The following is a 14,820-nucleotide window of genomic DNA, read 5'->3' on the forward strand; positions in this document are numbered from 1 at the left end:
TTAAAGCACAAGGTATTTAATCAAACACCATCACAAACAAAGCAACAAAAAGCTCCCATGCACCCATGGGGTACATTTTCCCATTGGTTATCACAATAACAGTAGGAAAAAACATTCACAGAGTGCTGGGAAAACAAGCAGAAGACACACACAAAGGAAGGGAAATGAATCGGTTACCGATGCACATATGTGACTGAGGGAATACATCTCCAAATTGCAGAAATTCTATTCTCTGGTGATTGTCACATTTCAACTCCATTGAGTTGTCTCCAATGATTTCATGGTCACTGAGCTACCCTATGTGGGGCTCCTTCTGTTCTCTGTTCTTAATTGCTCATTGTGATATTTAGACTTTCACTGATAAAGGGCACAACTTGGAATTGTATACACTATACTCATCTGGGGAACAAACATCAACATAATGTCCCCATTTCTTTTTTTTTTTAATCCCATTATAAGATGCTGAATACATGGTGCCCATCACTATGTGGCTTTGGGTTAGGCTGGTCCTCATAACTCCCATTATGTTACTGACCATGAGCCTGTGTCCTCAAAAAGTTTATCGTATGGTTTTTTAGCCATAAGTCAAATGGCTCCTAAACTTCCATGGGAGTTGTGTGTAGAGTGGAGCTTTAGTTCCATTTTATGCCCAAGATCCTCTATGAGTAGTAATTGAAACTGGGGGACAAGAACAAGATCCAGTTGAAACACATAGGTCCCACAATCTTATCTTTATTATGCCTATTATGCTGCTTTCAATCTACTCAAGCTTCCCAGACCTCCCTAGACTTTATAATGAACTGAAAACTGTCTCTTTTATTACTTCTATTGTTAGTCATCTGTTTAGGTAAAAGTAGAATAAATTATCTCCTGTATAGAATTCCTTTTGGCTTTCTCTTCACCTCTCTGAAGTTTCCTAGGAAGGTATATAGGCTCTCAAAAATCTGCCCCCTCCCCTATCAACCCCTCATTTGACTCATGATGAGGCTACTTTGTTCTTCAGTTACTTTGAAAAGGATTTTTTTCAATATCTATTTGAATCCACCTATGGATGAGTTCCCACTCAATAGCCATAGACATAGTTATATTGTACTTTTTTCTAAAGTCTTTCCAATTTCCTTATATTTAAGTGAGGTTTTTCCCAGTATAAATGATCTGATATAGGTTGAACCTAAACATTTTCCTGCATTGATTATATCCAAAGGGGAGAGGAGTTCGACTGTGCATTTCATAATGTACTAAAGTTTGGACCAAAGTTTCTCCCTTCATGACATTTATCTTCACTAAGAATCCCAAAGTTCTTAAAGCACATTCATCATATAGGAAGGTTTCTCTTGAAAACAAAATAATGTTGAACTGGGCTTTGAGTTTTGGTCAAATATTTCCCACATTAATTACATAGAAAAGGCACCTCACTGAGTGAATTTTCTTAATATAAATTATAGGTTTCCTTCCAGTTAAAAGTTTTCAAACATTTATTATAGAGAAAGGGTTTCTCAACAGTCTGAAATATGGATGGTAATTTTTAGGCTTTGATACCTGAAGGCTTTCACATTCAATATATTTATATGGATTCTCTCCAATATAGATTATTTCATGTAGTTTATGGCTTCCCAGTATGAAGGAGTTCAAATTATTTCTCTCCAGTGTGAGTTCTTTTATGTGTATTAAGATTTCCCATCTGGTTAAAGGCTTTTCCACATTCATTACAAATATAGAGTTTCATTCCCTTATGAGTTATTGAATGTCTGTTAAGTTTTCCTTTCTGGATGAAGGTTTTCCCACATTCATCACACTGAAAGGGTCTCTCCCTTGTATGATATACTTGATGGTAGGTTAAACTTTGCTGATTGGTAAAAGCTTTCCCACATTCATTACATTTATAGGGTTTCTCTCCGGTATGAATCCTCTTATGTCTTTTTAGACTTCCCTTCTGGCTGAAAGCTTTCCCACATTCATTACATGCAAAGGGTTTCTCTCCAGTATGTGTTATTTTATGCATTGTCAGAGTTCTCTTCACATTGAATGACTTGCCACATTCATTACATACATAGGGTTTCTCTCCAGTATGAACTCTCTTATGTATATTAAGGTTTCCCCTTGTGGTGAAGGCTTTCTCACATTCATTACACTGAAAGGTTTTCTCTCCTGTATGAAATATTTGATGATGAATTAGACTTTGATGATTGGTGAATGCTTTTCCACAATCATTACATTTGTAAGGTTTCTCTCCTGTATGAATTCTCATATGTCTTTTAAGGTTTCCCATCACAATAAAGGCCTTCCCACATTCATTACATATGTAGGGCTTCTCTCCAGTGTGAATTCTCTTATGTCGGTTAAGATTTGCTCTCTGGGTGAAGGCTTTCTCACATTCACTACATTGAAAGGTTTTCTCTCCAGTATGAAATATTTGATGATGAGTTAGGCTTTGATAATTGGTGAATGCTTTCCCACATTCACTACAAACATAAGGTTTCTCTCCTGTATGAATTCTTTTGTGGGATTTAAGGCTTCCATTCCACCTGAAGGCTTTCCCACATTCATTACATATATAGGGTTTCTCACCAGTATGAATTCTCTTGTGTTTATTGAGATCTCTTCTGAGTATGAAGGCTTTCCCACATTCATTACATTCAAAAGGCATCTCACCTGTATGAAATCTCTTATGAGTTCTAAGGTTTCCCTTTAGGCTGAAGGCTTTCCCACATTCATTACAAATATATGGTTTTTCTCCAGTATGAATTTTTTTATGTACTCTTAGAGATGCACGGTATCTGAAGCCTTTCCCACATACATTACATTCCAAGTGGTTTTCTTTAGTATGACTTATTTTATGTGTCTTAAGGATTCCTCTCTGGCTAAAACCTTTCCCACATTCATTGCATTTATAGGGCTTCTCACCAGTATGAATTATCTGATGTTGCTTAAGGGATGAATGGTATCTGAAGCCTCTTCTACAGGTACTACATTCAAACTGTTTCTCTCCAGTATGAATTAGTTTATGTGCATTAAGGCTTCCTTTCTTGCTGAAGGCTTTATTACATTCATTACATTTATGGGGTTTCCCTGGAGGATGTGTTCTATGGTAACGAGTAAGATTTGACTGGTAACGAAAGGGCTTTCTGCATTTGCTATATTTGAGTTTCTTCCCACTGAAGATTCTCTTAGGGTTAAGTGTGTCGAAAAACTGTTTTAAACTCTTTTTCAGTGAATTGTATTTAGGAAGACTTTCTTCTATATGGACTCTCTGTTGTGGAATAACAACAAACTTCCTCTCAAATATATTACATTCATGAATAGTTTCATTAGTAATTTTTAATTCCCAAGGCCATGTCTCTTGGTTTCCTTTCTGCCTATCTGACCTGTCGCCACAATCCCAACTTTCTGCCAATGTGGAATACCCAAGTCCTTCCTTTATAAGTTTCTCTTTAAATAGTTCTCCCACAAAAATATCTTGCTTCACAGTTGTCTCTTTGGCTTTACATCTTGTCTTCTGACTAAGAGAATCTGAAAACAACAAAAATATATCAATATACCTTTCCTCCCTCTGCTGAGAACTTTAAGAACTCTGATCAATGCAAAACTATTTGCATTATATTCTTTTTAATTTTATAATTTATAATATATATAATTATAACATTCATATATCTGTATATAATTAATCATAAATAATAACTTATATATTCATAGATTGTGTCCTTTATTTAAAGAACAATGTGGAAAAAGCAGAATGATCATTATTAACAGGAAATTTAAGCCCAATATATTTAAGGTAATAATAACAATAACAGAGCAACTAGCTTCTTAGGAATTAACAGATACAGAATGCTGAAAGCATTTGTAGATGCCATCAGAATTTCATGAATGATATTAGTGATAATACTTAGTGATTGATACATCTCAGGATTGTGTCTCTTATTTTTTCTTCTGTTTTTCTAATCTGATTTTATAATCCCAAGTTTTTCCTAATGTGGAATTCAAGGAACCTTTCTTTTATGAGTCTCTCTATGTGTTCAGAAAGAAGAAATAGTTTAATTTTGGCAACTATGACTGATAAGCTTCAAGATAATCTCCAGGAAAATGTAAGGGTAAACCTATTAAACCAATGATTGATCCCTAAATTAAAATATAAATTCAACAAGAAGAGCTTATGAAAACCAATAACATATCTTTTATTTATAAGATAAGTTGGCCAGAGGATGAAATGTTGCTGTAGGCATCGAGAGCCTAGATTTTAGCAACCCATTCTCTCAAGATGTCTTTGATGATAAATTAGATGAGAATACAACTCAGTGAATTTGTAGCTGCTCAAATAGAAAGTCTTGAATATGGGACTTGCAATATGTTCCCTGGTTTTATGCTGTAGAACTGGCCTTGACCTCCTCACTATTTTTGATGAAAACAGAGGGGTTAGCATCAGAAAATGAGAAAAACTTTTCTCATAGAAATTATAGGGGAAAGAGTGGAGGTAGGTCAGCAAAGTGATGTTTTAATGAAAGAGAATTTCATGGGGGAGAACATAAGTGAAACAGTGAACAGCCCTTCTTCAAAGACCAAGAAACCAATAAGGAGAGCTCCCTGTCCAGCACCCACAATGACCATTTGGATGGTGCTTACAGTGTTTCTCATCTGTTAATTCTTCACTCAATCACTCACCTAGGAAAGTGCTAATCAGGACTCCTTTCTCTGCCATCCATGGGGCTTCTGCCCTTTCCATCTGGGAAATCACGTCTGGTATGGAGATAGGAAGGCTTCCTTATGAGGAAATAAATGGGAGAGGGCTGAGGTCAGAGATAGAGCCCAGAATTCAATCTCATGCTCTTTTTCATAAGGGAATAAAGGGCTCGCCAGCAAGATCCACATGGGGGTATACAAAGGACTCCTGAAGTAGCCGCCATGATGTTTTGCTAGGAAGATAGGGGATGGGTGACCAGTTCAAAGGAAATGACTTTTAGGAAAAAGCAAACCTTTCAAGGCTTCCACACTGAGTCTCTGGGGCTATGGGGAGAGGGGTAACTCACTGACCTGAATGAACAGGCAGTAGAAGAGGTATGCAGCCTTAGGGGCAGGACATTGAAATGGCTGGTTTCCCATTGTACAATGCAAATACCTTTCACTTAAATAAAGAGAGCAGAAACTCTGGACATCATCCCTCCAAGAGAAGGGAAGTCCTCCAGGCACCAGGCAGCCCAGAAGAAATGAAAAGGCAAAGACAGATGATGCTCTGTCTGGGGAAGAGCCAACCTTACCAAGGGAGACAAAATTCTCGTAGTTCTCCAGCATCACGTCCCAATACATGTCCTTCTGAGAAGGTTCCAAGAGCCCCCATTCCTCCCAGGTGAAGTCCACGGCCACATCCTGGAACATCAGGGGTGTCTGCAACAGCAAACAAGACACCTGTTCACTCGGGGACCAGCCCTTGGAGGAAACAAGGAAGATGTAAAGTTGGCAGCATGGAAAGGCCCTGGTTCTCAAAGCATTTTAAGTATTCCATTTTTGGTATTTCTGGAGAAATTCCTTACAGGCTCCCTCAGTTTATACTAGATTCAATATCATAGAAAAGTTGTAAAAGGTATAGTTGTCTTAAAGCAGTGATAGGGAAGTGGTGGATGCCAGGAAGATGCCTGTGGAGGAGTCCAGTGTTCAATGTGGGACAGTGAAGGAGGCAGAAGATCAGCACCAAGGCTGGGGAGGAGGGAGGGCTAGAGTCCAAGTACAAAGATTCTGACTAGAGGCAGGCCACGGGCTCTGTAGAGACCACTGGCTAAAGAGCTACCAAGGAAGGAAGCCATAAAGCCTATTTACTTGACTAAGAGAAGGCAGACAGAGAAAAATCTATCCTAAATTAGCCACGGAATTGCTCTCCACATGGTTCTCTCAGCCACCTTCCTTTCCCCCACAAGTCCATTCCTGGAACTCCCTCTTCTCTTCCTTCTCTTTGACCCTGGATCAATAACCTTATCTTTTCGAGCTCAGGTGCCTAGGTCACTGCCGGTGACCCACACTGGAACGCACTGACGAGATGTAACACTAGCAGTATCAGGACCCAGGGAGGACTCCAGTATGTGATCCTAGGAGGGGGTTCCCTTCACACAAGAGAAAAATCCAGTGTTTGTGGGATTAGAAAGAAAACACAGGCAAACATTCCTTGGTCCTGGAGCTGCAAGGTCATTCAACTGTATTAGGAAATACTTTGGAATTCCATGAGTAAAGTTATAAAGCTGTTTATTTCTTTGACTTGGCTGGCTATTTCCACAAGTGAGTTTTATTTCCTAAGCTATTTACTGACAAAAGAAAAAAACCTACATACAAAAAAATGCATATGGCAGCAACATTAAAAAAAAACTGACCCCAAACAGTGCCCTTCCTGCCCCAATGGCATTCTAAAATATGGAGGAATATGCTAGAAGGAATGAAAAATAGGAAGATTTCAAACAAGTAGAGGAAATGATAGAGTGTGAGCAGGGCAGAAAGAAGGAATAATAGACATATCACAACAGCTAAGTGAATGAAAACAACTTTAAATGGCAACAAAAATCAGATCCCAGATAGCATGGCTGGTAGAAAGTAATAGATTGGTGACAGGAGAGCCCGGGTTCCGATTCTGGCTCTTTCAATGACCACAAATATGACCTTTGGGAAACCACAACCGCTCTGGTATAAAATGAGCTACTTGGACTAGCTAGATGACACATAATGACCCTTCCACCTCTATATGAATGAATACTGGACAATTTATTCATCTATATTGATTTCTCTGCTACTATTTCATAAACTATCAAGGTTTACAATACTTCAACTACAAAGTGCTCTCTGCCAGGACAACTCTTTTATCTAATTTCAACTATTTGTTTTCTGGAAGTGAACATTAGAGGAGACTCACATGACACCAGTATAGTGGTCTGCATAATGTCTCCAAACTTATAAAAAATTTTCTAAGAACTAGTCATTTTTACTGAAATAGACAATAAAAAGCATTTACATGTCTGAAAAAAATGCCACTTTCTTACTAGTCTGGCAAAAAGTTTATAAAAATGGATATTAATGTAAAACTTTCAATCTGTATTTTGTGGAATCACAAATTATTATAAAAAATGACTTCTGGTGAGTATAGCTATAGATACCTGAATTAGGTTTCAGGTCTTTTCACCTCAATGGATTTAGATCAATCCTGGCTGCACAACGGGTTGAACAAATTAATGATTATTCCAATGGACGGTCAAGAATAAAGCCATTTCTAGACTATAGAGTAGCATAGCAGAAGGATTAAACAATGTCTCAGAAGACCAAGGTTCTGTCACAGGTGAGCTTGAGTAAGATAATTCACCCAGGCCTCAGGTTCCTCAATGATCAAATGAGGTCGCCAGACTATTCTGTTCAATTCTTTTTTTTTTGTTTTTTTTAAATATATTTTATTTGATCATTTCCAAGCATTATTCGTTAAAGACATAGATCATTTTCTTTTCCTCCCCCCCACCCCCCATAGCCGACGCGTAAGTCCACTGGGCATTAGATGTTTTCTTGATTTGAACCCATTGCTTTGTTGATAGTATTTGCATTAGAGTGTTCATTTAAAGTCTATCCTCTGTCATGTCCCCTCAACCTCTGTATTCAGGCAGTTGCTTTTTCTCGGTGTTTCCACTCCCATAGTTTATCCTTTGCTTATGAATGGTGTTTTTTTCTCCTGGATCCCTGCAAGTTGTTCAGGGACATTACACCGCCACTAATGGAGAAGTCCATTACGTTCGATTATACCACAGTGTATTAGTCTCTGTGTACAATGTTCTCCTAGTTCTGCTCCTCTCGCTCTGCATCACTTCCTGGAGGTTGTTCCTATTCTGTTCAATTCTAAAGACGTATAGACTATTTAAAAATTTTTAAATTATTTTTTTGAAAATCTTTAATTAATTAATGTATAATATTCTTCCATGGTTACATGATTCATGTTCTTTCCCTTTCCAGTCCCCTTCCACCCCCTCCCATAGCCAACGTGCAATTCCACTGGCTTTATGTGTGTCATTGAAGATCTATAGACTTAAAAATTTTTTATTTTTTAAATATTTTCCCATGTTTCCATGATTCATTTTCTTTCCCTCCCTCCTCCCAGGTCTTTTTTTTTTTAATTAAGAAACAAACCAACCCAACCCTAACTTCTGTCTTAGAATCCATACTGAGTATCAATTTTAAGGTAGAAGTGGCAATTGGGACTAAGTGTCTTGTCATGGATCACATAGCTAGGAAGTATCTGAGGCTACATTTGAACCCAGGTCCTCCACCGTGCTACCTAACTGTCCTTATATACACTCTTTCTATCATCGGTCAGAAATGACAAGGTCTCCAGGGGACAAAAACTGAGTTTCAAGCCCCTCAATGCACTTTGGTTAAAGCAAGGGAGAGAAGGTTCGACAATCTGAGAAAAAGAAGGGCATTTCAGGAGAGGGAGAACTTCCTCACTCACCAGGGATCTGACTCTGAAGAGCCCAGAAGTCATCTCCTCCTCCTCCTCCTCTTCCTCCTCAATCCTTCTTTCTTGGGAAGCTCCCAGCCCTGAGAAGTCAGAACTGAAAGTGGAGAAAGAATTCAGGAAGGAGCCCAATCCTGCCTTCTGGCTCCCAGACTCCTCCTCTCTCTGGCCACACACCCTCATTCTTACAGAGGGAGGACCACTTCCCTGGCTTCCTGGATACTCGGAACCCTGGAGAGTTAGAGAGCTCAGAGAGAATCAGGCCAGGCACAAACTAGCGGCTTTGTCCTCTGGACCAAAGAGCTCAGGACCATCTGTACTGGGGAGAGAGTCTGGGATGTCAACTGGAGGCCACCCAAGACAGGACCCTTTCGATAAGAACTCTGAAGTCAGTCCGGAGTCCGAATCTCTGTCTTTCTTCCTTTCCCCCTCCTTGAACCCTCAACCCATTAGGAGGCTCAAAAACCTCAAAGTAGAGATCTGGAAGAAGTAACTTCCCTATCAGGAACTCCAAAAGCCCCTGAAAAGGGAGAGATTGTTCCTAACATGTCAAAGATGGAATGTTTCCTGTACAAAAGGGAATACTGGGATAGGTCATGGGAGGTGGCCGGTCAAAAGCCTTTCCTAGGTGAGGAGAATCTCCGCTTTGTGCCTGTCTCAGCTGGTTTTCAAACACATCCTTTATTCAGATCTGTCCTTAGACTCTTGCTGGAGGTGGGATCCTGGGCAAGTCCCTGGCTCCCCTGGCCTAGCGCTTACCTCCCCTTTCTTTGGAACAGGCACAGTATTGGTTCTAAGACAAAAGTAAAGGGTTAACACCCCCACCCCCAATCATTCCATAAAATGGCTGGGGGTGCAGGAGGTCCTTTTGGTGGCTTGTCTCTTCCTCCCTTCCCAAGGTGAGCTCTGGCTCAACATATAATAAGTCATCAGGAGAGATCATGTTTGTCAAGAAGGGAGGAAGGTTCTCTTTAAAAAGAAACCTGAACCCAAGGCTCCACCTTCCACTGCTCAGCCAGCTTCAGCCACAGGCTCTCAGAAGGCTCCGGAGAGGTCCTTCGGGTGGGGGCCTCTCAGGGACACAGAAAGACCAAACAGCCCCAGAGATGCCACCGGCCTGGGAAGATAATAAAGAGGAATACTGCTACCTACACTCGGTGTTGTCGGGCTGGATTCCCGGCAAAACTCTAGACGCCTTCGTGGAAAAAAAACAAAACCGCCTGTAAAAACCATTGGTGACGGTCATTCGGCGGATCACCACCAACCAGCATCACTATGAAACCCCGGATGACTGACTATCATTATACTTATAACGACCACCGATGAACTGAATGACCATGAAAAACTATGAGGGACTAATTATCCGCCTTTTAATTTAGAATTTGAGGTTGATTGAATGACTAGTAAAAACTACTGACCAGTCATAAGTCATTCCAATGAGCTACTGACTGGCTATTAAAACTATTAGGGGCTAATTATCATACAATTAATTTGAATACCATAATGACTTAAAGGCAATTAAAGACCACTCATAAATCATTCAAATGAGCCATTTACTTATTATTAAATCTAGCAATGATGAATTATCCTGCTTTTAATTTAGAACTTTGAATTTAATGACTATTAAAAACTATTGCCTCACGAATCATTAAAATGAGTTATTTAATGGCTAGTAAAACTATGAACGACTAATTATCATATGCTTAAAATTAAGAATTATTTATTTAATGACTATTAAAAGCAATTAATGACTGTTCATAAATCACTACAATGAGCTAATTGCTATAAAAACTCCTGATGACTAATTACCATTATAAGACTATTAATCGAAGGGCTATTAAAAACTATTAGCAGCCAGCTAGAAGGGGATCCAGCAGGGCCTCTTCAAGAACAGGGGGCAGCATAGGAGCCTCATTTCTCGGGACAGAAGGAGGATGACCAGGCCGGCAGAGGAGGCCAGAGGCCCGGCCCCCCTCTGCTCTCTGGCCAGGCTGACCCCCACCTCTCCTGGATCCTCCCTCCTCTCCCGCTTTCCATGACCCTCTTCGGTCCCCGCCCTCCTCCCACCCCTCTGATCCCCTCCCCCCACACCCTGGGGCTGGTGACCTACTTCACTGCCCAGGGCTGCACGATCCCGCTCAAGCACAACATCCAGCCCCCGACTCTCTCCGGAGTAGCTCCAGGCACCAGCTGCCAGGCAGGCACACTCAGCCGGCCCCAGACAGCTCTTTCTCTCTCCCTGACACCTTCCTGCTCCCCAGCTCTCCTCTCACTGTCCTGGCCATCCCCAGGCTCCCACTCGGAGCACCTTCTTACTCCTCCCTCCCCACCCCTCATCACCTCTCACGCACGCAGCCCCTCGACGCTCACACGGCCACTGGCCCGGGCCAGGTTCTCTTCACCCCCATCCTGCTTCCCCTCGGCCTTCACAGGGATCTCCCTAAAGCCTGGCCTCACCCCTGCTCCATGAGCCCCAGGGGCGCCCCATCCCGAGTCCGCGGGGCGCTGACACGCGGCCCCCTCGCAGCTTTCTGGAGTTCCTTCTCCTGGCTCCCTGCTCCCCTCCCGGCATTGGCCCCCGGGGCTACACGGGGCTCCCTGCTGGGCCTCTCCCAGCTAGCAGCTTCGGCATGGCATGGGCGATCCCTCCCGCCTGCAGCCTCTCCCCCGCCGGCCCCTCCCGCCTTCCCCAGCTCCCTCCAGGGCTCAGCTCGAATCCCAGCTTCAGCTGGAGGCTTGGCCCGGCCTCCTGCCCATCCGCTTCCTCCCTTCCCCCCGGGCCTCCTCCAGAGACTACCTTTCACTTTCTAGACAGACACCTGCGGGGGAGCCTTCCAGGCCTTTAGCAGCTGGTTACCATGGGAGCCAGCACTTGGAGTGCAGACCATCAACAAAGCAACCCCCTCCCCGACCCCTGCCGGGGGGCAAGGAAATGTATGAATGAAACTAACAGGGAAATGTCACCAACGTGGGTTCCCAGAGCTCAGCTCAGCGCCAGAACAAGGATATTTCCAGGCTGTCCAGCTCCCCCGCCAAGGCGGCTCCTGCTGGACACACTGGGAGCTCCTAATCAATGCTGCTGATTGACTGACTGATCGACCTCGGCCTGCCCCTGCCCCCGCCCCCGCCCCGGCTCCTCCCTCTTGGGGGCTTCCACTTCTCCTCGACAAGAAGACCCCCAGCTCCTCCAGGACCAGCTCCTCAATCCTTTCAGGGGTCGGGTCTTAGGTTCCAATCCCAGCTTCCTGTTTTCCTTCTCCACACTCGCTCCCTCTCTGCTCCTTCATACTCTCACTCACACACAGACACACACATTTACACACTTTCGTGTGCGGAAGCGCTCACACTCAGAAGCTCAGTTTCCTTGAAGGAGGACGCGCACAAACATCGACACGCACGACAAAAGCACGCACACAGACGCGGACACACCCGCACCCACATTTTCTTTACACTTTCACCAAAGGGGGAAACTGAAGCTCACTTTCACACACGCACCCTTTCTGGTCAGCACACACTCAGACCTATTTTCGCGTGCACGTGTGCAAATGCGCACGCCACGCCCCACTCACACGCGAAGGCTCGCCTAGTATCCAGGGCTCAGAAAACCCGGCCGCTTTCTCATCCAAGTACTCCGCCTGCGCGGACTCCTCCTGGTACTACAATTCCCAGCATGCCTGGCAAACTGGAGTCGGCGGATCCTTAGCCCTGGATACCCCTCCGCCCGACGGAAGCGTGGATTCTGGGAAATGGATGCGGGTCCTGGTGATCGTCATCTCAGACTCCTTGGGAAACTTCTAGGGGTAGGGGTTGAAGAGGCTTCTTCGGCGCAGGCGCGGCGCCCTAGGACACGGGGTGTTCTCTCTTTTGAGAGCCAGCCTCGCGGATACCGGCCTTGGGAGGCTTTTTAGGAGTCACTTACAAGTGAACATTGGGCGTGGGCAGGTAGAGTGGGAGCGGAGCAGTGGTCTAGAAAAGATCTTCACGGAGTGCTTGAGCGCCGCTAAAAGTATCAGTGTCCACGGACGTGCGTAAAAGCATCTGAATTGTGCATGGACGTGCATGAAATTGTCCGTGTGTAGTATGGGCGCATGTCCTCAGCTCCTCTCTTTCCGGTTCACGCGTAGAGAAATGTTACCGCTCGTTACGTGGGTCAAATTCATTCTTGCAAAAAACAAACAATCGCCCTGAAGTGTCTGGAGTAGGGGGAGGGCACGGCTATTCGGCATTCTAACTGCCGGTTTGAGGGGATGCGGATGAAGTCTCCAGATGTGCCCAAACTAACTCCAGTGGAAGTGGAAAGTGGTCAGATGGGGGTCTGATGCATCACAGCGTCCTTCGGATCCCCAGACCATCAGTTCTGGGGTCTCTTTTGGGTTGGAGCGACCCTGCCTGGTGATCACCCTGTTCAGTCCTGAGAAAGGAGTGTTGAGAATGAGCTGAGGTCAGAGAAGACAGATAAGGAAAGGGAGAAAGAAGACCATCCAACATTAAGTTGTCTTGATGAAAAGAAGGAAGAGGACCACTATGCGGGAGAGGAGGAGCAATGATAATGGAATTCAAGAGAAAAGAAGCCAGTTGCAGATCCAGGTTCTCCTTTGATATCTTTCTCAGTACAGAAGAATAAGTTTTAGAATGGAAGGAACAGAACCAAAATTAATGGGGAGTTCAGACCCCAAATAAACGGAGAGATAATGAAGGCTAAAGTGTTCTCACTGGGATTAACATACTAGGCACAAGGACATCCAGGCTACTCAAATTACATCGGTGAATGTGATTAATAAGTTACTTAACTGTCTGCTTCTTGAAAGACCATGAAGACAGGGATTATTGTTGCCCAAGTAATCTTCCTAATATCTCTAATCATATCCCATTTTACTAGAAAAGCTTCACTTCTCTCACTGCCCAAGTAAAGTTTAAACTCATTGTGCTGGCGTTGAAAGGGCTTCAAAATTTGGCACATATTTATCTTCCAGCTGTACATCCTATCATTCTTCATGTATACAACCCTTCTAGACAAGCTGGTTAGAAGTAGAGGAGAAAATTTAGGCTTGAGGTAAGAAAAAGTCTAGCGGTAGGAAGTGGTGCACTGAACATAGTTGGTGGAACTGCAAGCTGTCTAGGTGTTCTGGAAAGCAATTTGGAATAGTACCCCAAAAGTCATTGTGTATGCTCTTTGAATCAGAGATACTGCTACTACCTATATACCCCAAAGAGAAAAAAGAGGGAAAGGATCCGTGGGCATCAAAATATTCACCAAGAATATTTTGTAGCAAAAGAATTTTGACGCAAAGAATCAGAACCTAAGGAGATGCTCCTTAATTGGAAACTGAACAAATTTTGGTATATAAATGTAAGAGAGTTTTTATTTTTTAATTTAAAAAACCTCCCAGAGTTTTCTTTATCTCAGTCAGGCTGGAAGTGCAGAATCCGGGAAAGGTTTGACCTACTCTGCTTTCCAACCTAGCTAGGTTTAGCCTTCCTTCGGCATGTGGTGGATTCCTTTGGAGGTATAGATGGGGCTTACCACATTGATGCCAGATTTAGTACTTAGTCCATTGCTGCTCAGAACTTCCTAGTTCTAAGGGATCTGCTAGCCTTAGCCTGAGTGGCTGGGATCATAACGTATGTGTCAGCTGAATATTAACACTCCACAGGAAATTAGGAATTGAAGAGATGCAGAGAAACCTGGGAAAAACCTGCAAACGTTATTTGGAGTGAGGCACAGCTAGGAGACTAATTTATGCAATGGCTAAAACACAATAAAGAAAAACAGCTTTGAAAGACTGATCACTGCCAACTCCAGAAAACTCATAATGAACCTTGTTTTCCTTGTGAAAGAAAGATGCTTACAATGAGAAATACAGAAAGCGAAATACATCTTCAGATATGGTCTGAACTTGTTTTATGTGACTGTACCAACTTGTTCAAGGAGTATTTTTAAAAATAGTGCTGGAAAGTTGGGAGAAGAGTAACTGCAAAAAAGGTGTCTAATCAAGCATTTTTAAATACTAAGAAAAGTAGAGTCAGAGAGAAACAGATAATAGAGATAGCTTTTGAAACTAAGGGACTGAAATTAGTATACCCATATGTTATATATAATAAACATGTTGTAAATACACACTTTTTTTATGCGTGTATGTATGCCTGTATCTATCTTATAATGACAAAAAGCATCAGGATTCCCCTAAGCTCTATTTGTCTTGGTTCACTTCTTTTTCATTCTCTTTTACTCTCTGTGTCTGTCTCTTCTTCTCTCTCTCTCTGCGTCCTCTGTATCTCTCTCCCTTTTCCTATCTATCTCATCTGTCTATTTCTGTCTCTCCACTCTCCTCTTTACTTGTTTCTCCTTTTTT

At 42.8% G+C, this 14,820-nt stretch overlaps 2 protein-coding genes across 4 annotated transcripts in view; one reads left to right on the plus strand and one right to left on the minus strand.

Moving 5' to 3' along the window:
- LOC100028524 (zinc finger protein ZFP2-like) lies at nt 1–14,579 on the minus strand. 3 transcript variants are annotated; one of them, XM_056812876.1, is made up of 5 exons: nt 12,037–14,579; nt 8,462–8,564; nt 5,253–5,379; nt 4,660–4,758; nt 1–3,510 (listed from the first exon to the last, which is right to left on the minus strand). In XM_056812876.1, the coding sequence occupies exons 2-5, from the start codon at nt 8,492–8,494 to the stop codon at nt 1,634–1,636; spliced, it is 2,136 nt and encodes a 711-aa protein (XP_056668854.1). In that variant the 5' UTR covers nt 8,495–8,564; nt 12,037–14,579; the 3' UTR covers nt 1–1,633. The 3 variants fall into 3 exon arrangements, with proteins under 3 accessions (XP_056668854.1, XP_056668858.1, XP_007477733.2); XM_056812880.1 differs by having other exon boundaries at nt 11,419–14,579; XM_007477671.2 differs by lacking the exon at nt 12,037–14,579 and having other exon boundaries at nt 8,462–11,412.
- Nucleotides 10,934–14,820, plus strand: part of LOC100616943 (zinc finger protein 665-like) — a 21,031-nt gene continuing 17,144 nt past the window's right edge. Inside the window, exons 1-3 of the mRNA XM_056818794.1 lie at nt 10,934–11,201; nt 11,976–12,229; nt 12,281–12,495. Of these exons, the coding sequence (XP_056674772.1) occupies nt 10,934–11,201; nt 11,976–12,229; nt 12,281–12,495 (737 nt within the window). The remainder of the gene's footprint in view (nt 11,202–11,975; nt 12,230–12,280; nt 12,496–14,820) is intronic.

This window comes from Monodelphis domestica, chromosome 1 (genome assembly GCF_027887165.1).
Source record: "Monodelphis domestica isolate mMonDom1 chromosome 1, mMonDom1.pri, whole genome shotgun sequence".
In the NCBI taxonomy this organism is placed as follows: domain Eukaryota; kingdom Metazoa; phylum Chordata; class Mammalia; order Didelphimorphia; family Didelphidae; genus Monodelphis; species Monodelphis domestica.